The following is a 27,123-nucleotide window of genomic DNA, read 5'->3' as shown; positions in this document are numbered from 1 at the left end:
TTCCACCTCTCAATCCCATGATAGTATTTTAAGACTAACCAGCTATCCTATGGGTTGGCCATTGTTCTAACTGTCCTGATTCCTTCACTGATGGGTATGTTTTTTTCTAGATGCATGCAGAACACAGCAGACGGCCCTGCTGACCATGTGGAGGATTACCTCTGTGACCCAGAGGAGATGCCCCTGGGCTCTAGAGAATGCAAATTACCATGTCCTGAGGACTGTGTGATATCTGAATGGGATCCATGGACTCGATGCACTTTGGTGAGATGATTAGCCATTTATTATTATAGTTTGTTTAATTCCTACCACTAAAGCTTTAAGAATATTATTAAGAAAATCTGAGTTACTAAATTAGTTACCAAATTATTTATCAAAGGAAAGTGTGTTTTTGCTTCTTTGCGTATTTGTTTGTTTGTTGACTACTTCATTCTAAGAGTATGCCATTTAAAGTCAGCAATGTTTTGACGCACACTAGAACAGCTTGACCTCTTGCAAGCTTCATACTCCTCCTCCACTATCCTCCTAACCCAGCACAAAATGCCTTGACTGGCTTATAAATACACAGCAGGTTAAGAACTGCAGTGGTGATAATGATTCCCTCCAGGTAAAGGGACAAAGAATGAAACTCTGGTAAAGGAACTTTAATGGTGTCAGGTTATTGTCATCCCGTGCTTTTTGCCCAGTCCATTTTATTTAAATTGTAGGAATAATCTTTCACACAGTGGGAGTTCTGCAGCAAGAGTATTGACACTAAAATGCAAAAGATCCTGGAAAGAATCAGAGTAAAAGGAAGAAAGCTGTGCATCAATGAATCTCTTTCCACACACTGACTCTGTGTCTCTAGTCCTGGGAAGCCAGCTGAGAGTTTCAAATTACACAAAGCTTCTAGATTTCAACAGTCTGTAGGGGCTCTTCCATGGGACCCTGGGAAGAGAGTCATTTGAAACAGAACTGGCTGATGATGTAGAAAATTGAGTTTACCCCTGGGTACCTTGTAAAGCTGTACATTTTAATATGGCATCAAAATCATGGGGAATATACATGTAACATGGAATTAAGTTGCTGAAATACAGTATAGGACAATTTCAAAGAATTTATGATACATATTTTCAAGGAAAAATTAATTTTCTACTTCAGTGTTAACATTACTAAAGGTGCTGATTAACAGCCAACTGATACAGCAGGAGCAAAACAGGACTGGCAGTTAACTTGGATACAAATTAAATTGTAGTAAAGAATCAACTGTTTCACAAGAGTACGAAAGTGATTTTCTATTCTCATTCTATAACATCGGATTTGAAGTTACTGCTCCTGTTCTTAGAACACTAAGTGCATTTAGAACAAGACCGTACCAGGAGGAGGATGGAAAGCCTTTTATGGCATTACATTAATGTGATAAATTGCATTTGTGTGCATTTGTATGTACATTTTAGGAAAACAAAGGTCAATAACAGTTAGTTATTTAAAGTTACCCTTAAACTAGTTTTTGAGCCCAAGAGACTAGATGAGATAGATTAGATAATAGACAGACAGATGATAGATAGATAGATGATAGATGATAGATAGATAGATAGATAGATAGATAGATAGATAGACAGATAGATAGATAGATTCCTGTTAGTGATCTACAGTAATTAGTATGATCAGAGGTATATTTGCATACATGTGATGTGATGTTGTTTATTAGTATTTGACAGATAGACTCTTAAGAATCTTATAGCTAGGTGGGGCATCAGAAACTCACCCAAAACCTTGATCTTATAGATGAAGAAACTGAACTATAATGAGATTGTTCAAGTTAGCCAGTGGCCCCAATGTACTCACTCCTGCTCCAGCCCTCTTCCTAACACGTTAGCTCTTGTGTGGCTGAGTACTCACCTTTCTGAGAACTTGTATTATTCTTTTATTCTTTGTATTATTCTTTGTTAGCCTTGCAATCAAAGCAGTTTCCGGCAAAGGTCAGCTGATCCCATCAGGCAACCTGCCGATGAAGGAAGAGTCTGCCCTGATGCTGTTGAGAAGGAACCCTGTAACCTGAACAAAAACTGCTTCCACTATGATTATAATGTAACAGGTACGTACACAGCCATGTCATCACGGAGTTAAAGGCCCAACTTGTGTCTGTCAGCTCAGCAGTGTTCCATAAGTATTGTTCATCTCCATCTGTGTGCCTTTTGGACATGCTGCTTACTCTCCCAGAAATAACTTATTATTTATTATGTGACAGAAATATTTACCTGTTTTATTTTTTTAGTAAACATCAAGATAAAGATAATGAAAATATCACACAAACATTAGCCCTTCAGGTAGATCGTGAATAGTGTAAGTGGTCCTATTTAAGACATCCTCCCACTTTGGAGAGGTATAAATAAATATACCTTTCCCAGGGTATTAGGCTTCTTCAGATGTGTAATTGCTATAATATACTAGAACAATAATTCTTTGTGTGGGGTTGTTTATAAGCATGACTGGTCTGGAGTAAAAAGGTCAATAGTCTTAAGCTTACTAAAAAAGTATATAAAGAAAATATAACCATTTTAATATTATCAAAGGTATAGACAAAAGTATTTTTATCTGATAGAAGGGTGTATTTTTTTTTTATTAAAAAAAGGCTTGTTATAAAATCAGTTTCTTTCTCTCATATCATCAAGGCACATACTCTAGAAAAGAAGAGAGTTTGTTGGTTTATATGATTTGAGGCAACACTGAAGCTTGTTTTGGAATTTTTTCCAAATAATTTTCACAGTGAAATAGACTCCAGAAATTGTACAGTGATATGCAGCAGTCATATTGGCCTTTGTTTCGTTTAGTTTTTTTCTTTATTTTTCTTTGATGACACAAGGAAATCACTGTTCTCTGGGCCATGCTATGTGACTCTAAAAAGAAAGATGAAATAATTTTTTTGTCAAAGACATAAAATAAGAGAATTAAATAAATATGGCCAGAGTGATTTTAAAATAAATAAGTGCACATTTTAAAACATTCTAAATAGGAACACTAAGTGAAATACAATGTTATTTGACTATAACACAGTTAAAGTACCATCTATTAAAATTATGATTATTTTGCTAAAACAAACATAATGTTAAATTAAAATGTATGTTTTTATTAGGGAAAAAGTTTTTAAGTCACATTTGATTGCAGGCCAAAGCCATTTTCACAATATTACCAAATGGCCATCAAGATTGTCAAGTAGACATCTGCCTTCCAGAATAATCCCTGTAGCTATGTGCAACCCCAGCAATTCCATTTAACTCCTGATATGTTCAAAGCTGGGACCCATATGCTCTGCATGTGGGATGATTGATTGTGGGGCTTAGGAAGCAGTTGTGAATTAAATGTGGGATTCAGGTCATCAGAGTTTCATTCGAAGTCTGTTTTATATGTGGCCTTCTGTTCTGATGGGCTCCCTTCCTTTCAGACTGGAGTACATGTCAGCTGAGTGAGAAGGCAGTTTGTGGAAATGGCATTAAAACAAGAATGTTGGATTGTGTTCGAAGTGATGGCAAGTCAGTTGACCTGAAATATTGTGAAGAGGTGAGGAGATGCTGTGTTATATTTTTGTGAGTAAATTATTTCCTAATAATTTCAGTTCATGCTGAGCCAAGTGACCTGTGCTCATTGCCAGCAGATGTTTTGCCGCACTATTTAGCGACTGTTAAGCATCTCTTGAAAAGAGACACTGTCCAACATTACTGATTTCTACACATAATTTCCTGTATTTTGTTCTGCTTGGAGCCCAAAGGTATGCTAATTAGGCTTTTCTGAAAGAAATGCTTGGGGAACAATAAGTAATCAAGGTGAATATAGGCAATAAATCTTAATCAGACTACTCATCATCTTTGTAATTTCATGTGAATTTTGTATTGCCTGGGACACCTGCCAAGATCCATCATTCATTCTCTCTGTTGCTAAACATTGATCACGTGTGGTTTTGTAGCAGATTTTGTCATTAAGATCTAACACCCAGCTGTGAGAGTCTAAATGCTCAGGTGTGGGTAAGAGAGAACATCAGATTCAAACAAAGGAATAGAGTCTGCCATGGGTATCTTTTAGATACCGAGAATTGTAACTTCTAATTCTCCTACATATAAAAGTAGCGTCATCATTTCTAAATATAACCTTACAAAATGCGAGGAAACAGTTGTTGGCCTTTCTTAGTTTTCATGAAGCTAACTTCATGTTGTAATTATTTTATCTGATTTCCATATCAAAGGGTACTCGTATTCCTGGCAGATTTTGTCTCCTAGTACATCTGAGGCCCTCTGGGTTAAACACGAACCAAGATAAGCAGGAACCTCAATAGATTTAGCATACACAAGAGGAACTTTAACTTCATTAGGGTTCAGTAGACATGGTGACTACAATTGTCTGCACCTCCTGGGGGTTATTATAAGCCCATATTAGATTGTTCCAACTCCTAAGAGAAAAGTTGAGATTAAAGTATTTTAATCCATTTGATATCTTTATTATGTGAACCTAATTTAAGTTCTTTATGTCTCTGTCCATATGAACAGAGTTCCCAAATATGCTGAAAACAAGTTGTTTAGTTAATAAACTTCTCTTACTATCATCTGATAACATAACTCAGTCTATTCATTCTTCAGCTTTAATTAGAAATTTCATACCTGAATCAATTTGTTTTTGAAACTAATAACATCAAAGTGATATAACCATTATAAAAATAACATTATTATTAATGAACATTATTATAGTCATAATACTGGCTGGAGAGCTTTCTGTGATCTACTTCTAGTTGATTAATATGTCACTTTTCCTGCAAATGCACGTATAAATGCCCTCCTGGGTCGGAATGAAATATACAATGAATTGCTCTAAGAGCATTTTGAAAGCTAAACCCAAATCATACAAGACCAATTTTAGAATAGTTCACATAACCACATGACAAAGGTATAAACAAGGTCTTTGCTTTCTTTAATGAAATGTGAGTAAAAATCTGATAACTAATTTTAAGTATCTAGGAAACTAGATAAATTTATTCTTATGTACAAATAATATTATGTTGAATACTGCAATGATAATTAGGAATTTAAATCGTAACATTCTAGCAAATGCTGTCTTCAGGGAGAACAGTGCTACTCTGCAGGAATTGGATTAAACAATTCGTATCCCTTTTTATCCATCCCTATGGATACACTAGGATTAAATAATAGACCTGAGAAAAGCTGGCTAGCATTTTAACAATGAATTGATTGCCTGCCAACTAATACGTGTGTAAACCCTGCATTCAGTGCAACAGCAGTAGCTAGCTCTTGCTGTTTCCCTAACAGTGAAAGAGAGAGATGGCATTACTATCCAACAAAGAGGAAAATTGGTGTTAAACTCATCCAGCATTTATCTACTACTTTTGTCTTTGATGTTTTTTAGACATTTACTCATCTGATACATAGTAATCTATTTCTTCTTGCCTATACTTTGATGCCTAAACAGATTTCTTTTCATTCGACACATATGTTTAGATAGATGATGATAGATAGATAGATAGATAGATAGATAGATAGATAGTCAGACAGACAGACAGTCGGAAATAAAGAGATACGCTAAATGTAATGGGAAAAGAAGTAGTAGAATGTTAAAATATCTTACTGTTGGAAACCCAGACTACCTCTTAAACAGACATCCTTTTCTATTTTCTAGTGAAATAAATAAGTCAGTAGTAATTCAATTTTGTAACTCAAACCCTCTCTCTATGAAACTATTATGTATCCTAATATAACACATCATTTTTTTTTCCTATCACTTTAAGACTCTAATTTCCAACCTACCATGACTTTAAATTACTTTATGAGAATTTGCTTAAGTGATATGGTGAAAGTTTTTATACCAAATACCCATCTTTGTCAAGTACGACTGATGGAGAATATAATGAGAGTGGCTGCAAAGGGATGTGGTACACAAATCATCGATCTGACCTCTCAGTAGATAACTTAGAGCCAAGAGCTATACTTGAACCACAATACAACATTTTAGAAAAAATTTTCTTGCCATCTCTGACATATAAATTAGACGTCATAAACCTCTTCCTCATGCAGAAGTAAAAAAAAGAACTTGAAAATCCCAAGGATTTACAAAATTATATTTCCCTAGCATGCTCTTAAATTTTGGTATTTTAATGCTACTTTGTACTCTAGACTTTTTCTGTTTGCATCTATATTAGAATTTTAAATCTCAGTAGTTTAAAAGTAGAACGCTTAAATAAGTATTTCAACTCAAGGCCAATAGAATGGCACAACATTATTATCTGACAAGAGGCTAAAACTAAAATAACTAAATTATACCTCAGTTAGCTCCTGGGATCAGTTTTAGAAGAAAAAATATCTTTGTAATTAAAAAATGTACATAAAATATAACCAAAAAATTCTAGCAATTCAGATTTCCTTTTGAGAAAGACAGCTTACTTAAAAACTAATGTTTTATATTATTTTAATCAATTAAATCATTAGTTTTGAATGGCAATTGGTCTTTAAAACCTTTCTCTTTACTTTTCAATTTAACCTCATATATAAAAATAACTAATATCCCAAGACATAATTTTAGATCTGTATATTGATGATATTCTTAGTTTTTAACTAGTAGAAAGTAATCATGTTTATACTTATTTGTTCCTCATTTAGGGAAATTTGAATAATTTAGAGATTAAATCTTTTTTCATTACTTATTTTAAAAATTCAACAGTATATAAGTATATCAAGTAAATACGTCCTCTATTCATCCTGTGCCCTTTGCTCCTACTCTCCTGGGTTGATCTACTTTATATTTTTAACAGTTTAAGTGTTTCTCCTCCAGATATCCTTTTATTCCATTATGCATCTTGTTTATTCTTCCTCTCCTTTCCTCTCACCTCCACTCCAGTCTTTTCCTTTTTCCCTCCCTCCTTCTATCAGCAATACTTCAAAAGCATGCCTTCATGTCAGTACAAACAGATCTATCTCTATCCTTTCAGCTTAGCCTGGAGAAAAACTGGCAGATGAACACATCCTGCATGGTGGAATGCCCTGTGAACTGTCAGCTTTCTGATTGGTCTCCTTGGTCAGAATGTTCTCAGACATGTGGCCTCACAGGTTAGTTGTACCTTAATTAGCATTAGGCTATTGGTGAAGGGATATGAAATAAAATGTCCCTCTTGCTTTGAGTCATATAAAATAATCTCCAGTAAGGTGGAATCAGGCTGTCTTTCTTTCCAAGGCATCTGAGACATGTACATGTTTGTTTCTAGAATCTCCTCAGGAGAAATGTCTGTGATGCCTTCTCCCAATAAGATATATGCTTGCACAACTAAAATGTATTACTAAAGCTGCATCTCTTTGTATGTCTTAAAGGAAAAATGATCCGAAGACGAACAGTTACCCAGCCCTTTCAAGGTGATGGAAGACCGTGTCCTACCCTGATGGAACAGTCCAAGCCTTGCCCAGTAAAGCCCTGTTATCGGTGGCAATATGGCCAGTGGTCCCCATGCCAAGTACAGGTATCAAACCTCACAAGAAGTTATATGGAAATGTGATTTTTTTTTTTTTATCTGCAGAGACTTTGTTTTAGAATTATTTTTCAGAGCTTACACACAGCATGTGTAAAGATATTAGGTGCCTTGCCATTTCATAACTGTTTAATTAGTTTGATAACAAGCACTCCCTGTCCTGTATTTTTAAAATCATTTGGAGACTGATTCATTTTAATGAAAATTTATTTGCCTGTCTTTGACTAGAAAACAAATAAATTGTTCATTGTGTGTTTTATAGCTAGTGCCCTGTAGGACTTCTTCCCTAGGGTTTCAGATGCTGCTTTAACCACTCATAAATCAAAATCAGCAGTGCAGAGATGACTGTAATTGATGAGCCCACTAATGAATTATTTTTCTTTTCCTAATTAGTTATTTCTTTCTTCATTCCAGGATGCCCAGTGTGGAGAAGGGACCAGAACAAGAAACATTTCTTGTATAGTGAGTGATGGGTCAGCTGATGATTTCAGTAAAGTGGTGGATGAAGAATTCTGTACTGATGTTGAACCCATTATAGATGGTAATAAAAAAATGGTCCTAGAGGAAACCTGCACTCAGCCTTGCCCAGGTAAAAACAGCAAAACAGAATTCATATTTTGGTCATTTCTTATGAAGACCAGGGTCGAGAAGGGGTCGCATACATAATCTGAGTTAAGGGATGACAGCACTCCTCTTATTCAGTAATATCTGTGCCAACAGCTAAACAATGTAGTGTGGGCAGATGGGGGCCACTGTCTCCTTACTGTCAGGTAGGGGCGAAGTCAGTGGCCGCTGTTGACACACATCACACCGAAGTTTTAACGTCTGCAGGGAATGCCAATTAAGGCCTTAGGCTTATGCTTGACAGGGAAAGTGTGAAAGAAAAATTGAGAAAATAAGGATAGAACATATATCTATTTAGAATTTCTAGAAGGAAAGAGTAGAAAATAAGAGAGTGGAGGCATTTAAGAACATATAGTGAAAGAAAAATTTAAGCCCTTATAATGAAAGCTTAACCTGGATCCTGGGTAGAATCAGCAACAAAGTCATACCTGGATACACTGTAGTTAAAACAGAAAATGTAGAAAAACAGAGAATTATTAAAGCATTTAGAAAGAAAAAAAAACAGATTACCTGCTTTTGGAAGACAAAATTAGACTTACAGCAGAATTCTTCTCAATTATAATGAAAGACAAAAGAAAATAGAATATATAGTTGCACATCGATATATTCTGATAAATGTGTTGTTAGATTTCACTGTTGGGTGAACATCATGGAGTCTACTTATGCAACCTAGGTGGTATAGCCTACTATACACCTAAGCTATGGTATAGCCTATTGCTTCTAGGCTACAAACCTGTATAACATGTTACTGTAGGAAATTATAACACAATGGTAAGTCTTTGTATATCTAAACATATGTAAATGTAGAAAAGATACAATAAAAGTACAGTATAAAAGATTTTAAATGGTACACTCATATAGTGCACATTCTATGAATGGAGCTTGCAGGACTGGAAGTTGCTCTGGGTGAGTCAGCGAGTGAATATGCAGGTCTTAGGACACTACTCTAGACTTTATAAACACTACACAACAAGCCTTTCCACTTCTTCCTTTCGACAGGGTCAGGTATAGAATATTGAAGCTGTCAGTGCTGCTCCTGAACAAGGATGTGGGCTGCCTTGATTGGAAATATTGAAGAGAAACTGGCTTGGCTAAGTGTAGGTCACCATAACAGTGACTGTGAGGAGGGAGTGAAAGGTGGCCTGAGATCAGTGGGAATACAAATCAAAATGAGATAAAGGATCATAGAGTTTTGTCATGGCCATGTGGTTTTGGCTATAGCCTGCTGGAGCAGTGGTCAGGTTAAAAAACTATGATTTAAAAAAAAGAGAGTGCTTAACATAGAGAGGGCATAGAACTAAAGACTCAATATTTTGACTCTGAAAATTTGTTCTTTGTTCCATTGACCCTGATGCAAGTGGTGATCACTGGCATTGAACTGATGGAAGAAATAAAACTTACTATGCTTTACATCATTACGACTTGAAAATATTTCCAAAGCAGAGGGACAAGCTGGCTCCACACTGCCACAGAAAGTTTTTTCTAAAGTAGCAATGGCACTTAATGCTTGTTAAAAGGTATCTCCTGTGGACCTGTGTCCTGGTACAGGATCTTAGGTCCTCAACAAAAAACTTACAGCTAGATCTGGGAGGGCTTCAGTGCCCTTTGAATATGTAGCACTGCAAGGACAGACTCCTCTGTGATGAAACAGGTCACGGGCTAGCTAATTGGGATGTAATCTGTGTACTCAAAGTAAGGTGCTGTGAGTAAAAGGAAATATATTGGCAAGGCCCACAGATACTGATCCCATCAGAGAAAAAAAAAATTTCTCCTGAACCATATATCCTTCCATTTCTTACAGGAAATTCAGCTCCATTATAATCTTATGGGACTACCATCGTACATGCGGTCCGTCGTTGACCAAACCATCGTTATGCAACGCATGATTATATTTGAATGTGATGGAAAATAATCATCAACCTAAAATTCTATCCCCAGCTAAATTATCTTTCAAGGGTCAATAAAATAATATTACAAAAAAAAAAACATTGAAAGAAATTTTGATGTAATGTTGGACAGAAGGGATGCATGCAGTCATATGTGGAAAGCAAATGTATATCACATACTATAAAACTAATTGCCAAACAAGTGATAAGCTATTATTTAGGATTTTGAGCTTGATGCAGAGAACTTTAGGGTAGAAAAGTCAAAATAAGCTCAATGTCAAGTATGAGCCTAAGGCCTTGAGAAAGATATGGGGGCAACAGTTTATTAGTGGACTAGAACAAAATTGGAAGTGAATTACCTATATTTTACACTCAAATGAAAAATTTTTATTCTCTCAATTTGCTTATAATTATAAGAAAAAATGTATGTTTAAGAAATGTGTTAGTTTGAATAAGATCTCAAAAATATAAAAATGAGGATTTGCCAAACAAATAGCAATTGGGCACAAAAGAGACTTTATGTATAAAAAGAATATGACAAGAAAATTTTAAAAATGAATAGATTATATATATAATCTATATATAATAGATTATATATATATAATTATATATATATACATATATATGATTTAAATGAGATTGAGTCCCTAAAAACTGGAAAAGCTGACAACATGCGTTACCCATCCAGTCACTCATCAGTTTACTTATTCTTTAGTAAGTAAATTATTTGAAGTGATAATAGTGGTAGTTTCTATATTTTTTATTAAGATAAACAGAATAAATTGAACAGCAGTAAGTAAAATAACCCCTGAAACTTTGAACTGTATATTAAATTTTGAGGGCATTCCTCACTGTGTATATTTATCTATAATAATAGTTTTTTGCACACACTGATTATTTTTCACCTGTTTAAGGTTAAAAAATTATGTTTTATTTTCATCTGACTTTCCAGGCCTAGGCAAAGTGTTACTTCTTAGACATTCCCACATCTGCCAATAACAACATTTTCCTGATCCAGCAATTACCGTGTTCCATTACTTACCCCTAAACTAGCCTGATTTCAGTCCACATGTCATACACAGTCCAATTTAATAAAATCATTTGCTTCACAGCAGACTGAGGTTGAGGCTGTGGCAGCAGGTAAGGGCTCTGGACAGGCCAGTGACTGAACCTTGGGGCTTTGATGTATTGAATGGCCATATTGTCAACAAAAGCTGACTGAAGCTAAAAGTTGAAAGACCTCCCTATTCCAAAACAAATTTCCTGTGTCAATAATAGGATCACTGTGATGACTTCCACAACACTGAGCATAGCTGGAATCCTTGCCAGGCATTGATATATGCTTTATAGTGGAGTCTCCCTACTTGTTTTCATAATGCTTCCTTCAACCCAATCAGACACCTGTTTGATTATTTATCAAGTCTTATTGCAGCCCAGACACTGGGCTCAAGGTTGGAGATAGGAAACTAACACACCACATCATCATAGAGTTTACCTTCTAAAGGAAGTGGCATTTGCTATCTATTAGTGACATAAATAAACATAAGATTAAAATTTGTGATAAGTGAAGGGAAGGAAAACTGCAAGATGGCATAATAACATAGGACAGGGAAACACACCTTGCTAATTAAAGTAATTACAAATCCAGGAGGAGGATGCTCTTTTATAAATTACAATTCTATTTATTTCAGTTTGTTTCTTGATAGTTTTCTCCAATGATGGGTTTTGAAAGCTAGCAATATGTGAACTAATAAATTTTAAAGTAAATACTGAAGTACAGAATACATTTCATACACTTAATTGTCATGTCTTTGCCAGGCATAGTGTAGTTTTACTATTATAATGGTTTATATGGTAAAAATATAAAAGTATGTTATATATGAGGCAATTCTCACTTTCGTTTACTGTTATTAATTCTTTGAAGCCTGACATGGATTATTTGGGGGTTGTTATTATATAATTCACAGACTACCAGTAAAAAGATTTATTGAGTTGTTATAAAATCACTGTCAAGTGATATAAGCACAGAGATAAAGTCTATTAGTAAAAATATTTGTTTTATTTCCACGTAGTTTGTAATCACTGAGGGAAAATTATACTACATTTATATTGACAGGAATTTTTAAATTTATATTTTAATAGTTTCTCCTGCATAATTAAAAACTGAGTAACCCACGAAAAGGTATTTCATAGGGAATAGAAATGTTTCTAAAATATTCTTAGACTACTTAAAAATTCTCACTACTTTCTTTTTCCTTAACATTTCCAAAATTTATGAGAATTTTCTGTACTTCAGGATGACATTAGATAGTGTATCAATGACATACTATAATAAAAGTCTACAAAAATCACTCCATTTTACTATTGTATATGTATCTGTTAGTCAATAATTCATGTCTGTGTAGGATTTCTTAATCATGACATAAGAAGTTTTCTCATGAATCACATATTCAAGCTTCAAGCAACCTTGTGCTAATATTAGACAACTTCAGCATAATATAAGGCAATATGAATTATTTATGTGATATGGCTGGAATAATTAAAGTAATAAGAACCTCTGTGGATTTGTCTATCATAATTTACTGTATCCTCTGAACAGTATCACAAGGCAGTCAGTCCTGAAGAATGGATATATGTATGGGAAAGGTGTATTTCATTAAATCTTACTTGTTCTCAAAATGGTTGAAGATGTTGATGTTGAACACATGACACATATGATCCAGAAATTCCACTCCTAGGTATATATCCAATAGAAATATATATATAATATTCACTAAAGGATTTATACTAAAATGTTTATAATAGCAGTATTCATAATAGGAAAAACTTAGAACTCTCCACAGGTCCATCAGTACTAAAGTGGATATCTAAACTGCGGTAATTCATACAATGAGAGTAAAGTACAACAATAAGAGTAAACAAAACTACATGCATACACGATGGATCTCACAAACAAACATAAATGAGTGAAAGAAGCCAGACTTAACAAAAACTACATATGGTATGATTCCATTTATAGTGTGAGGGGGGGTGTCTGAGATTCTGAGAATGCTATGTGTTTGTTTGATTTAGATGTTGGTTACATGGGTATATAACCAGGTTGTGAAAACTCAATTATTTGTGCATTTATGTGATCATTTTCCATGCATATTCTTCAATCAATAATTGACAAAAAGGAACAGTTGACTAAAGACATAGATCAGAGGAAATGGCATGTATTATTGTCACTATTCCAGCTACTCAACTGGCTGTCTCACCTTCACAATTCTGGGAAGAAATAGAAATAAAGTATAAGTACCACCTTTCTCAGACTTGGACCTCAAGCTCTTTTGAAATTACAAATACCTAGAAGATAAGTTGGATGTATATTTAGATTTCTTTTGACTAGTACCAAGTTCTTATAAACCTCTATACAATGATAATGACAAGAGTGGTAGTAGGTTTCAATCAAGTATTTGTTGTCTCTTAAGAGAAAACAATTATAATAGACAAGCTTCTTCAAGTGACAATTTACATTTGATATCATTAAACAACACATAGTCTATACCAGTAACATCTACTCAGAAAATAACAATATTAATACAGACTTATAAAGCTACATACAACCTTGCAAATACTAAATACTTGGCTAAATCTTACAAATCCCTTGTATGACCAGCATACTTATGGACATTGCCCATGGGGTTAAAAATGAAATGACTATCTGGCTTGCTATTCTTTGCAGGTGTTGGTATAAACTATACACCTGTGTTTTGCAGGCGATTGTTATTTAAAGGACTGGTCGTCATGGAGCCTGTGTCAGCTGACCTGTGTGAATGGTGAGGACCTAGGCTTTGGTGGAATACAGGTCCGTTCTAGAGCGGTGATTATACAAGAACTAGAGAATCAACATCTGTGTCCAGAGCAGATGTTAGAAACAAAATCATGTGATGGTAAGTGCTACAATTCATAGAATCTACTCATTTTAATTTTGTTAATAAGCAAAGCACAAGGTATAAAATTTTCTATTAAAGAAGCAAATTTGCCAAAATCTCACTTCAGGCTGAGAGTTGAATTCAGGGTATCATCCTGAATTTTAAAGATTTAGAGGAAGAAAAATGTTGCCACCCTTTATAAATTAGATATGAAATACTGCGAAAATGTTTCCTAGTTTTATGACCAAAAAAAGCTGAGACATTTAGGAGCACATTATTTGTAACAATCCTGATCATGTATGAATCTAACAATATCCTCAGTTTATTTGAATCAAAAGAATTAATCAAATAAAAATTACAAATCTACAGCAAAATGAGAGATTTTATTAAATTTTCATAAACCGATAAAGTAACGGTAAGAACTACTCTAAATCTGACATAGAGCCTATTTGAACATACATATTTATATATCTATATATCTATATATGTGTGTGTGCACGCGTGCGCATGTGTGTGCATGTGTGTATGCGTGTGTGTGTGTCCACACTTATAGAGCCATACATCAAATACAGGCAATACATGACATTTTTAAGAACCAAAGAGTATTAGTTTGAGAACACGATTTAAAAGACGTATAAATGAAAACAGAAGAATTATTATCTAGTGAACAATGTAGGGCACAGCAAACAACCTTCTTAGTGCTTGTGTTCAGAAAAAAAGAAGTATGACACATAATAGCATAGGAGCCTAAATATCATGCTAATTAATGAAAAGTTGGAGGGAAAAGCTTAAAAGTTAGATAAGAATGCTTAAAATGAGAGCCAGTTGGTCTAGATAATTCAATCCAAGAAATAGATTTATCTACCTTGTCAGCTAAATCTTCCCAAACTTACCAGCGAGATAAAACATTCCTTATGTCCTGGAACAGCATAGGTAAAGACGTAGAGAAAGGTCAGGGGTTACAATAAATGAATAATTTTCAAGGAAAGAAAAAGAATTGTTCACCCTAAAATGAGAATGAAATAAAATTAGACACCAATAACATTATAGTTGAAAGGAAATCCCCTAAGCACACATAGAAGTAAAAACTGAAAACCACACTTTTAGAGACTTACATATCAAATGTTATGTAGTATTTAGAAGAGAATTTAAACCCTTAGATGCTTACATAGGAAAGAGAAGAGTTTAAAATGAGCTAAGCTTTTTATTATTAAAAAAAGAAAGAAAAAAGGAAATAGTATATAATCAATACAGATAAATACAAATTCAAGGAGATAAAAAACAAAGAAACAAGATAATCAGCAAAATCAGTAGCTTGTTTTTTGACCAAACTAACAAAATAGACCACTTCATAGAAAAATCAATGAGGAAAATTAAAAAGAACAAAATCAATACTACTACGAATGGAATAACTTTAAAAATATATATTTTATGAGTAAATTTTGCTAATAAAAGTAAAAACTTGAAGACAATTTAGAATGTTACCATTTACCAAGAGTAATAAAGAAGCTAAACTAAGTATTAAATAACTATTAAAAACAAATCTATCAAATATTAACTCACACAAGCACACGAGCTAAAACCTAAATAGTTTTAATTATAAGTTTTACCGGAATTTTAAGAAATAGACAACTCCCATTTATGTGAAATCTTGAGAAGTAAAACAAAGTTGAGTGGGAAAAAAGGTGGGGAAAACCTTCCCTAGACAACACTAAAAGCACAAACAAAAATGGAAACGATTAAAAATATGTTTAAATTAAAATTTAAATCTTCTGGACAGTAAAATAAAAGTATTGGAAAAGCAACAGGCCTAGAAGTGGTACTTGTGAAGTCAATTAATTTCAAAGGATTAGTGTCTAGAACAAAAATTCTAAAACATTTCAGTCCAAGACAATTTTTTATACTCTTAAAATTGTTGAGGACCCCAAACTGCTTTCTTTTGTGAGTTATATAAAATTTTACATTAAAAATGAAAACTAATAAATTTTTAATTGTTAATTTGTGTAAAATAATCATAAACTAATTGCATGTTACTGTAAATAATATATTTCCTGAAAAATAACTATTTTCAGAAACAAAAAAAAACTTTAATGACAAGTATGGTCTTGTTTTATTCTTTTTCAAATCTCTGTCATATCTGGCTTAAAGGAAGGCAGCTGAATTTATCTGCTTCTGCATTCAATCTATTGCAGTTTTAGTTTAGTTTATGTGTACGAAGAAGTCTTACACAGGTGTTACAAACACACACTCTGAGGGAATGTCAAAATCTCCTGTGGACCCTGGGCCATACTTTGAGAATTACTCTCCTAGAATAAAGCATTCCTACCATTCAATAAGAAAAGGTATATATTTCAGTAGGAAAAAAGGCCGGAAGATATATATATAAGCACTTCATATAAGAAGAAATCTAAATGCCCCTAAAACATTTTTGTTCCATTTCATAGATTTAGTAATCGAAGGGCTGCAATTTAAAATGACAGGATAGCCTTCCACACCCACAAGACTGACAGTCTGGCAGTTATGCATGGTCGTGAGAGTTTCGAGCAGTGGTAACCCTTATTCACTGCTGGTGCGTATGTAAGCGTTTGCCTTTTAGTGGGAAGAATGACCTCCATATAGTAAAGTTTTAGCTATCCCTACAGTGATACCCAGAAATTTCCCTTCTAGATATGTACCTGAAGGAAGGACCAGGAGGCTGGCACAAAGCTGGCCACTGAGGCTTTGTTGTAAGAGCAAAAATTGAAAATAACCTAAAACTCCAACCTTAGAGGAAATAGCTAAATACATTGCAGCAATTAGTACCATGGAATTCCATATAGCAGTTAAAATAAATTGACTATATCTGCATTAAAATCACATAAAAATATTTCATCTGTAACACTGACTATTAAGTTTTAGAATGATTCATAGTACGACACTTTTTTAATTTTAAGATTGACTAAAAATGCTATATATCATTTATAGATATGTATCTTTATATGTGTAATATCTATATATTAAAGGAATGAAAAAGGTCACAGAAATGCATATAGTTACTCCAGAATAGTGTGGATTGCTGCATAGACATGGAGAGAGATCAGATCAGAAAGGAATATAATAGGACATCAAGTTTATCTGTTATTTCTTACTCATCAACAAGTGAAGATTACTACATGGTAATATTTGTTAAAATTGCATGGTGGATAATTGAATATATATTTTTAGTTATTCTCCATCCTGTCTGCATGTTCGGTTTCATAATACTTTAATAAAACATAAAATTACATTAAAAATCCAGGTTCACATCAAATAGTATGACAATAGGTATGGAAAATGAGTTAAGATTTAGGTATATATCTGGAATTTTGTAACATTTATATGGCAACTTCAGGACAATAAATTGACATTTGAATCATTTGAGATGGACTTCTTATCACTTTCAATTGTTTATAAATATTTTATTAATACTCTATCCCATGATTGTCCTTCTGGACAGCAGAGTGCTCTGTTAATGTTTATTGTGCCCATACAGATGGACAGTGTTATGAGTATAAATGGATGGCTAGTGCTTGGAAAGGCTCTTCCCGAACAGTTTGGTGTCAAAGATCAGATGGTACAAATGTAACAGGTAAACTTCCAATTTCTCTCTGTTCTCTGAAAGTCTTCTTGTAACAGACGTGTAATAGGTTTAAAAACACTAAGGAAACAAAGATATTCTTTCAGTATTCAATACATGGTTGGATTTAGGACACCTGAGCTGTATAACGGTCTGGTGACCAATGACAAATTATTTTATTTTTTAATGTTTCAATTAAATTTTCCCTCACCCAGACATTTTAGATGTTGCTACTGGAATTTACTTAATTAAGACATTAAATAATTCTAACAAATGATTATTATAAGTAAATAATTCTCAGATTGTTTTTCCTGGAAATTTTACATATTAATAGCTTACTACATGCTAAAAATAATCAATGTTTTGTTGACTATATGGTTCTGTGCCTTAAAGGCAGTACAAATGCAGACCAAAAATATTACCAAGGGAATATGATTATATAAATCCAAATATCTTGCTTGAATTCAGAAATCTATCATTAATAGTTTTTTATTAATTAATAGAGAAGACTTATTGGTAAATATCAAGCCCAAAGCATCTGACCAGCTCTCTTACTCTGTCCTCACTCAAAAATTATGATACATCCAAAGAAGAAATCCAAATGAACTTTTCTGAATGCCCTTTATATCCACATATACCTCCAAAGAACTAATCTGCAATTACTAAAATTTTCTTATCTGAGCCCAATAAAGGCAAGGGATCCCAGGGATTTCTTTGAGGAAGGAAGAAACGTGGCTCCAAATATTTAGCGAGGTGAACCATTCTGCAAATTTCCTAGAAGGAAACCAAGGTCAGAACCAGAACCTCAACCTCAAGCACGTGGACCCAAAGATCTAATGTCTCTTCTTAAGCAATTTGCTTTTACAGATCTAATTTGCAGGAATCGCCATAGCATAGCACTAGTACGCGTATTGACAGTTAACTAATTGTTCGGGGAGACCTGCTGACCTGCTGTCATTGTTTTGGCCCTCTGGCAGGGAGAAAAAGTAATGTGCAGTTGGGTGCCTCTGAGTATGTCCATTTATAAATTTAGCTGTAATATATACAGTAAGATAACAGGAGCAGGAATCAATATGCTTTTTGGAAAGCATCAATTTTTATATTGAATTATAAATTACCTGGATTTATTGAAACCTAATTACTTATTTCCTGCCTGTGAAAGCTGAAGCAGAATGTCAAGTTGTATTCTTGTTAAGATTTTATACATGAGAAATCCGTATCAAGAAACCCTTGATAATAGCAACTCCCAGTGGACACATACATAATAAAGACAAAACCTTCCAGGAAAGCCTTTGCTTTCTCACTGAATTACTTTCTGGGAGAAAAATCTGTTCCAACCACACCACCCTAAAAGACACAGTGGGGAAAAGAGCTGAGTGAGTAAAATATAGGCATTCTGAACCTGACGGCATTTTAGAGGCGGAATACTCAACTCAGGAGTTGAAAATGAATGTTTTCATTCTTCTTCAAACCATTCAAAGAAAATTTTACAGCTTCCCCACAGAATCTGATTAGTTTTCAGTGTTTTTTTTTTTTTTCCAAATATGAATGCAAATATTTGTCTGGCATTTCTTCTACATCTTAAATCGCTTTTCTCACTGAAATTAGACCAATGCAAAGGTAAGTCAAATTTTAAAAGACTTACCTGTAGAAATCATATTTTCAATATCTTTTTAATGCAGTATAGTATCCAGTATATTTACTTCTTTCTAATGCTGTTTGATACCAAAAAGCTAATGTGTAAATTATCTGTGATAAACTTTATATGCATTCTTCTTCCATCTTTTAGGAAAGATGAGATTCTTTATGAGAAATAGACAAGCATGTATAGTATATTACCTACCTTGATTGATGCTTTAAGTTTATGAATAGTTATCCTTATAAGAATCTCAAGATGTCATTTTCCTTTTTTTCACATTTAATGATAATAACTTCAAAATGGCCATTTAACTGCAACTGCCTTGCAATGACTAACTGCTTTCCATAACATGTTTTCTATAAATACTTTTTTATAATATTGAGAGATAAGGCAAAAAATTAATGATACATTTGATAAATTTTAAAGGATCATCAATTCCATAAATAAAGGAAAACTTTTGCTTTGCTAAAATTCCCTAAAACCGAGCAAAAATGGTTTGAAACTGTGAGTTTCTTTTACATCACTAATATTGTTTCTTTACAATATCTATTCTCATCTTAAACCTCACTTATAATAATTTAGGCACACTTAATACTATACTGGAAAAGAGGAAAAAGAGGAAGGATAGAGAATGGCAATGTCAAATTAAAACTATAGTGCAAGCACACTACTTAGAAGCTAGATTTGTTTTCTTTCCTATACCCAAAAATATCCTGAATTACCAGAAATAGTTATTTTTCTCAAAAAAAATTGTAAAAATGCATTTATGTGGTAGTCATAAATTAAAGAGACATCTCAAGGGATATGCAAACTCTGTCTTTGAATAGCCAAGGAAGAATTTTAATTTTAAAAGAAAATTAAATGTGTTTTGTAGTGCCGGACTTGGCTTCAAGAACAATGACATAAATAGCTTGTGTGCAATCTGTGTTTTCAAAGTAGCAACTATGACATCCTCTGTTCGACAAGTGCTTAAGGAGCACCTCCTAAGTGCCAGGCACCGTGCTGTCTCCTCTGGTCAAGGTTAACTGAATATTTCACAGTCAACTGCCCTCAGAAAAATCTGTGGGATTCCCAAAGTGGTTCAGGATTCAAAGATGAGCCTGTAACAGTATATTTTTATTATTGCAAGAGATACTACTTGTCAAAACATGATTTTCTGTCCTGCAGGGGGCTGCTTGGTAGTACGCCAGCCTGATGCCGACAGGTCTTGTCACCCACCGTGTAGTCAGCCCCATTCGTACTGTAGCGAGGTATGTGTGAATTCACTGGGATAGACAAACCAGCATCATCTTTTGTCACCCCACTGTCTCTCGTCCAATCTGTTTTCCTTAAAAGAAAGCATGTCTTGAGGCATAAAAATTCTATTGTTGGAACTCCCTTTTTATCAATATAAATAATTCTGAATGCACTTGTTTCTGCTGTTAAAATAAGTTTGTATATCATACAAAAAAAAGTATTCTTTTTTTATGCAGTGAAGACAGACATTACATGTAGTAAAATTCCCAAAACAATGTTTCTTTGAAAGCTTCTTTTCAAGTCAAGTCTGTTATACTTTCAAAGATCATCTTGTATACACAGTCGAAATCATTTTGTTCTCCTGCAGATGAGGACATGCAGTTGTGAAGAAGGATACACCGAAGTCCTGTCTTCTAATGGTACTCTTGAGCAATGCACACTGATCCCTGTGGTAGTGATACCCACCATGGAGGACAAAAGAGGAGATGTGAAAACCAGTCGGGCAGTACATCCGACACAACCCTCCACTAACGCAACAGGACGGGGACGGACTTGGTTTCTACAGCCATTTGGGCCAGGTGAAGTGACTCATCAGTGCTGATGTAGAATTCTTTAGTTATATAGTAAACCAATGCCAAAGGATTAAAAGATGAGCAAGCATTTTCATATGAGCTATTTATTATTTCACCAAAATTTTTCTTCTGATTCTGCCATATAATCTTATAAAATTTTTATTATTTTTATATTTAAAAAAAAACACTCATGCTCAAAGTTTAGAGAAATGAAATTACTTTCTTCTGAGAAAAAAATATTAGGATTGATATTAGTTATTCAATCTCAGACCTAAATTCACAAATATAATTGTTTTCACACTGAGCAAAGAGATCTAACAATGAAAATATTAAGTAGGGAAAAAAATATGTTATCATTCAGTAGTGGAACAAATAAAACTATAAATACACTCAAGAATTTTTCATTTGACTACAGAGTAGTAATACTTTAACCTAAAATAGGAACATCAGTAATGCAGTGCCATGTTGGGGGACCCTCGGTGGTTCAGACCAATTTCTGTCAGCCCTTAGAGTTGGCATACTCAAAATCTCAGAATCTATTCTAGCACCAGATACATAGGGAAAGGGATGGAGCCTTCCTGTCTAAATAGAATGATCTAAACTTAGAGACTGACCAGACCCTTGTCATATGAGACAGCTCTCAATGCATCTAATAATGGACCGACATGAAGCCAATACAGTTAAAACCTTGAAGGCTTGATGAAATGTAATTTCTATTCTGCACACTTTCTCTCTCCAGTTGGATTCGACTATACACTTATCCCTAGAAATAAGTTCATGGTTAAAATGTGCTATGAGCATAATATAGTAGCTAAGATCATACCATTTTTTTCTCACACCAAGAGGGATTACTAGTTCATGGTCAAAGGAAATTTCCAGGCAAAGCTGAACATGGACTACTTTATAACTCCATTATAAACATGAGAAAGGAAGGAAGAAATTTGTATAGCTAACACATCTCTATATTTAATGCATTAAGTCAAAACACGTTCCTTTATTGGAAAATCACTATTGGGATTTTTTTTTAAGTATTTTCATTATTGGGGTGATTCATATTTATCCATGTTTTCCCTTGCCTTGATTAAGTTTTAGTTGAAAATATATTTTATTTGCAAAGTTGACCTGACTGTGTAAACATGGGTAACTCTTCTTCCAGTGTTCAAGACAGAGGACCAGCAAATGTTCAATTACCAATCTTGACCTTGACTAAGAATCTGAGCAGATCTCCTCACATCAAAACTGGTTTTTTAAAAGAGAGAATATTGTTATTGTCATTTTAAATATAATATACGGTTACCTAAAGTGAATATTTAAATGTATTAAAAAGATATCTGTTCTAAAAATATAGTTAGACCCTTTTCTTGGTTTTTGAAAAACTGAAAGAATATTTGTTGAGGAACTCTTAGGACAGGTAAACCCAACAATAGAACAGCTCCTTTGATTTTAAACTCAGGCTTAATTCTTTTTAATCTTTAGAATCAAAAAGAAAAGACATTTAAAATATCAATTTATTTCTAGCGAATAAACTCCTAAATTGATCTAGAACAAAAATTTCACAAAGTTGATTTGCTCTTGGTGCCATTTCAGTATTGAATAAACCAGAGTCTCCATGGAGTCAACTTGCCCAATCTATAATTTAATGCTATGATCTTACAATTACGCATATACAACAGAAAATATGTTGATGTGCAAACCAAATTTAAGTTAGCAAAGTCATTAATAATGTCTTCTTTTTGGAATTTATTCAGAATATAAAACTGAGAAGTTCAAAGAGAATGAGACCAGAAAACCATATTAGAAAAGTCCCTGTCCTATCTGTTTTCATATATAGATTTTCCCTGCTAACCAAAAGTGGAGCATTCCTACGAAACCTTTCATAAGTGGAAATAGTATAAAGTGAAGAAGCAGTTATCATTAATGTGGAAAAAATTTTAAGTGGTCCCAGGTCTAAAAAATAACCTACCTATTCATACCAAATATGCTTAATTATGTCAAGTTTTACACTAAGCATAACACCCTTACAGCTTTCTGAGCCTGGACGCACACTGCCTGCAGCTGGCTGCAAAACAAACGCTGAACCCTATTTTTGCTCTTTGCCTTTTTTTTTCATAAAAGAGAAAATCCTCCTCGGATTTCTCTCAGCTAGTGAAACTGCTACTAATGGAAGTCTTTCGTAAAAGTGAAGTGGCATAACACAAAATTTCAAAAAGGGGATACCCGTAAAATAGAAAAGATAGAAAAAAGTTATTTATAGATCCTTTCATACATCACCAAACTTGGTTATTTTTACAAATGATATTGTCAAATCAACTTTAAAGCTTACTATAACTATAAACTAGATAAAAGATTACTAATTCCCCTTAAAATATTAAAAATATTCACTTTTAGTTCATCTGCTAAAAAAATGTTAAACTGACAATGTTCACATTCAAGCACACCTGTCTGCATCAACTTTTAAGCTGTAGGGCTTTCTTACTTCCTTGAAATTGCTTTATTTTTCCCCTTTTCTCATAATTGCTATTCTCAAAATAGAATGAAAATCAGAAGAAAATGTTTATATAGCATTATACATATACTGGATTTGGAGTAAAATTCAGATAAGAAGCAGCAGAAATTTGGACACATTAACTCGAAATCCGAATTCAAATTGAAAACATTTATTACTTTTCCATTCAGTTTCATTGATAATTTATCTTTAATGAAGGACCATCTAACTCATAATAGCGGCTTTGCATTAATTATTAATTATGCCTAAGCAATAATTCATTTTCAGTTTTGAAAGGACTTGGTCATATGTGACTGGTCATTGGTCATAGTTAAAGACTGTCATTTGTATACCAGACTAATATAAATTAATGATTAATATCCATTCTTCTTAGATGGAAGATTAAAGACCTGGGTTTATGGTGTAGCAGCTGGGGCATTTGTGTTGCTCATCTTTATTGTCTCCATGATTTATCTAGCTTGGTGAGTTTTTAAATATTTCAAAATCTAAGGGGATATATAATCTATTTCAGAGGAAGCACTCTTAATTGATCGTAATGCAGGAACAGTAAACCAATGTCTCAAATAAGCGTTCCACATTTATTTAGTATTCATCTGAAGTTCTAAATAATCGCAGCTTTAGTCTTATTCTAAAATCTACCAAATCTGAGCCCTTTAATTTCTGAAGATGAGCAAGAGTTGCTTCAGGCCATCTTCTCAAGTATGTTCTCCTTCATTTTGCAGGAGAATGTGATTATGATGAACCGTAAATTTTTATAGTGAATTGCTCCTAGAGAAAGATGTTATGGTAATACCTAATCTTATTCAATTATCTTTTATACATGTATTATTAATAAATTATGTATTATTTATAAAGGGTTCTGGCCAAATATAAATGATTATATGATAATGTTATTTTTATTGTTAGTACTAGGGGATTTCCATTTGGATAATTCATCTTTTATAGGATAATAAAATATTCGAAGGGTTCCATTTCAAGTTTCTTCAGAGTGTAAAGCTGAGAAATTCGAAGATACCAGAAAATCACATTTTAAGTTTGAATTTAGGAAATGGAGGCAATCAAGTATTCTAGGTTTATCAATATGTTTCAGATTTTTTCAATTAAAACAATAAAATTTACATGGAAGATTGATTTTTTCCTCCCAATTTTAATGACTTTCTTTTTTAACAGCAAGAAGCCAAAGAAACCCCAAAGACGGCAAAACAACCGACTGAAACCTTTAACCTTAGCCTATGATGGAGATGCAGACATGTAAAATATAATTTATCCTGGCGACAAGCAGTTTCAGCTTTCTGATTCTGCAGTAGACATCCAGAGGTCACAAAGCTATTTAAACTGTGTGGATCAAAATGCAACTTGCCTTTTTAAAAGACCATCATTAAGGAAAGAGTGAAAATCACAGTGCCATTGGCGATATCAAGACAGCACTGCTTACATAGAAACCATCAGCTCTGAGTCGTCTGGGAGATTAAGTTGAATACATGCCACACCTTCTAAGAGTTATATGTGATCTTTTATGAAACCTACCAACTGAAAATTTACTCTCATCTCTAAAATAACACTGTCCTCAGTGTTAACCCATAGTAACATTTTAGCATGAAAAATTGATACCAAGATTTCTACAATACTATAGGCAAATATAACACCTTGTATACTCAACTGAATGATACATAGTATTATGCCAGATTATTCACTCATTAATAAGCCATTTTAATGGTGAATAAAAAATAAGCTCTAAGCTGCGCAGAAAACCCATTGAATAAATTCAATATCTTGGTAGTTGATGGTAGCTTTTATTGACCTGCATTTCAGAGGCAAAGACTCTTTTATAAGACTTAATTCTTGTCTCTCTCCAAAGTACGAATGTCGGACATGTACTATTACCTTAGAAGAGTCCTCAAGTTCAGTATTTTATAGTGATTATTGTCTGGAAAACTAATTTGCTTGTGTTAATACAATAAGTGTCTACTTTCCTTAATTTCAAACTGGTTGCCTGCATCTTTTTTGCTATATGGAAGGCACATTTTTGCACTATATTAGTGCAGCATGATAGGCACTTAACCAATATTGCCATAGAAACTGCCTCTTTTCATATGGGATGAAGACATCTATGCTCAGAGTGCCATGGAGACGTATACAAGTTATGGTACCCTGAAGAGAGTAAAGTTCATTTTGGATGGCAACAGGATGGAGTTAGCTGTTACATCTGCTGTGTATACTCTTCCTCATCACTGCAGCCATCGTGAAATAGACAACATGGCGGTAATTTAAGTGTTTAAATACCGACTCATTAACTCTCCAAAAGATGAATCCCTCGAGTTGGTTTTTAATTGTACTTCGAAGGCTGTTTATGACTAGATTTTTATATTTGTTATCTTTGTTTAAAAAAAAGAAGAAGAAGAAAAGAAAAGAAAAAAAAGGAACTGGTTTTCTTTTTAATTTTGAGCACGTGGAGAAAATAATGTATTGACGGTTTTTGTACCCAGAAGAAATCAAAATTGTGTATTGATTTTCTCCCTTTATTTGTTTTCCTAGTTTCAGATGAATTGTATTTCAAAATCCATGTTTTTTATTTATTTATTTATTCTCAGTGGTAAACTTGAAGTGGTCTTTTTAATGTATGATTTCAAAAACTAAAATTTTGAAAAGAGATTTCAAAATATTTTTAAAATATTTTGCCCAGGGCTTCATTAAATATCTAGACCAAGGGTGGCAAACTTCTTTTTGCAAAGGGCCAAACGATAAATATTTTCAGCTAGGTCAATGTTGCATCTTCTCAATTTGCCATTGTAAGAACACAGCCATAGACAATACGCAGTACATAAATTAATAAGCATAGATATTTTCCAATAAAACTTTCTTTAAAAAAAAACAAAAGCATTCAGCAGACCTCATTTGCAGGTTGTGGTTTGCTGACAGCTAGTCTAGAAGTTTTTTCAATGTAAACTCTCCATTGTGTCATATTTAGTTTTCATTCATTTACCCTCAGACAGCACTTAGCGTTTCATTTCAAAGGTGAAAAACAGTCATTAAACTTATTACTGTGTTGTAAGGTTTTTTTTTGTTTTTTTGTTTTTGTTTTTGTTTTTTTCTTACATCAGTAGTCCTGGGAATGGTACAGTGAAATATCTAACTTGGCAGATTTCTTTCATATGAAAAGAAAACTCAAAAGGTGCCATTAAAAAGCAATACCATTTTTCAGACAACGTGTACTGCAACAACCTTGGGGAGAGGGAGTAACATTAGTGTTTTGGGTCTTTTAAAAGTAGTATAACAAGCTATTTTATCTTAAACATAGCTACGTTGCTATAAAAGTGTCTTGGACTAGAAGGTATTTTACCTACATACTAGAGTTTGAGCTCCCCCTGCTGTTCATTAAAGTATTTGCAAAAATTATAGAAGACATCAGATTAGGATGTCATTGTCTCCAAAATGAACAGATCGATACATATTTCAATAAGAATTAAATGTGGTAAATACTAACTTCTTATTCAATACTCAGTGTATTAGGCAATGTTAATAATTTCAAAGCAAAAAGGTAGTAGGAAGATGTGAATTTTACCTTAAACAAGGAAAAGCATAAAAACAAATTCCATTTCATCTGCCATATTGAAGAGGAAGACAAAAATAATATTGTTACTCTAAAACTGTGC

At 33.6% G+C, this 27,123-nt stretch overlaps 1 protein-coding gene across 4 annotated transcripts in view; it reads left to right on the top strand.

Moving 5' to 3' along the window:
- Window positions 1–26,538, top strand: part of THSD7A (thrombospondin type 1 domain containing 7A) — a 603,286-nt gene extending 576,748 nt beyond the window's left edge. For 3 of the 4 annotated variants that reach the window (XM_016160722.2, XM_016160721.2, XM_016160720.2), the window contains 12 exons: window positions 111–264; window positions 1,933–2,077; window positions 3,425–3,540; window positions 6,968–7,085; window positions 7,344–7,489; window positions 7,913–8,087; window positions 13,767–13,940; window positions 17,434–17,529; window positions 20,324–20,406; window positions 20,760–20,970; window positions 23,844–23,931; window positions 24,641–26,538. In XM_016160722.2, coding sequence (XP_016016208.2) covers window positions 111–264; window positions 1,933–2,077; window positions 3,425–3,540; window positions 6,968–7,085; window positions 7,344–7,489; window positions 7,913–8,087; window positions 13,767–13,940; window positions 17,434–17,529; window positions 20,324–20,406; window positions 20,760–20,970; window positions 23,844–23,931; window positions 24,641–24,725 — 1,591 coding nt within the window. In that variant the 3' untranslated portion in view covers window positions 24,726–26,538. Of the gene's footprint in view, window positions 1–110; window positions 265–1,932; window positions 2,078–3,424; window positions 3,541–6,967; window positions 7,086–7,343; window positions 7,490–7,912; window positions 8,088–9,923; window positions 10,542–13,766; window positions 13,941–17,433; window positions 17,530–20,323; window positions 20,407–20,759; window positions 20,971–23,843; window positions 23,932–24,640 lie in introns of those variants that run through there. The other variant, XM_016160723.2, reaches the window with a different exon arrangement.
- The last annotated feature ends 585 nt before the right edge of the window (window positions 26,539–27,123 follow it).

This window comes from Rousettus aegyptiacus, unplaced genomic scaffold, assembly GCF_014176215.1.
Source record: "Rousettus aegyptiacus isolate mRouAeg1 unplaced genomic scaffold, mRouAeg1.p scaffold_m13_p_13, whole genome shotgun sequence".
Taxonomy (NCBI): domain Eukaryota; kingdom Metazoa; phylum Chordata; class Mammalia; order Chiroptera; family Pteropodidae; genus Rousettus; species Rousettus aegyptiacus.
This window is presented reverse-complemented; position numbering and strand designations above follow the sequence as displayed.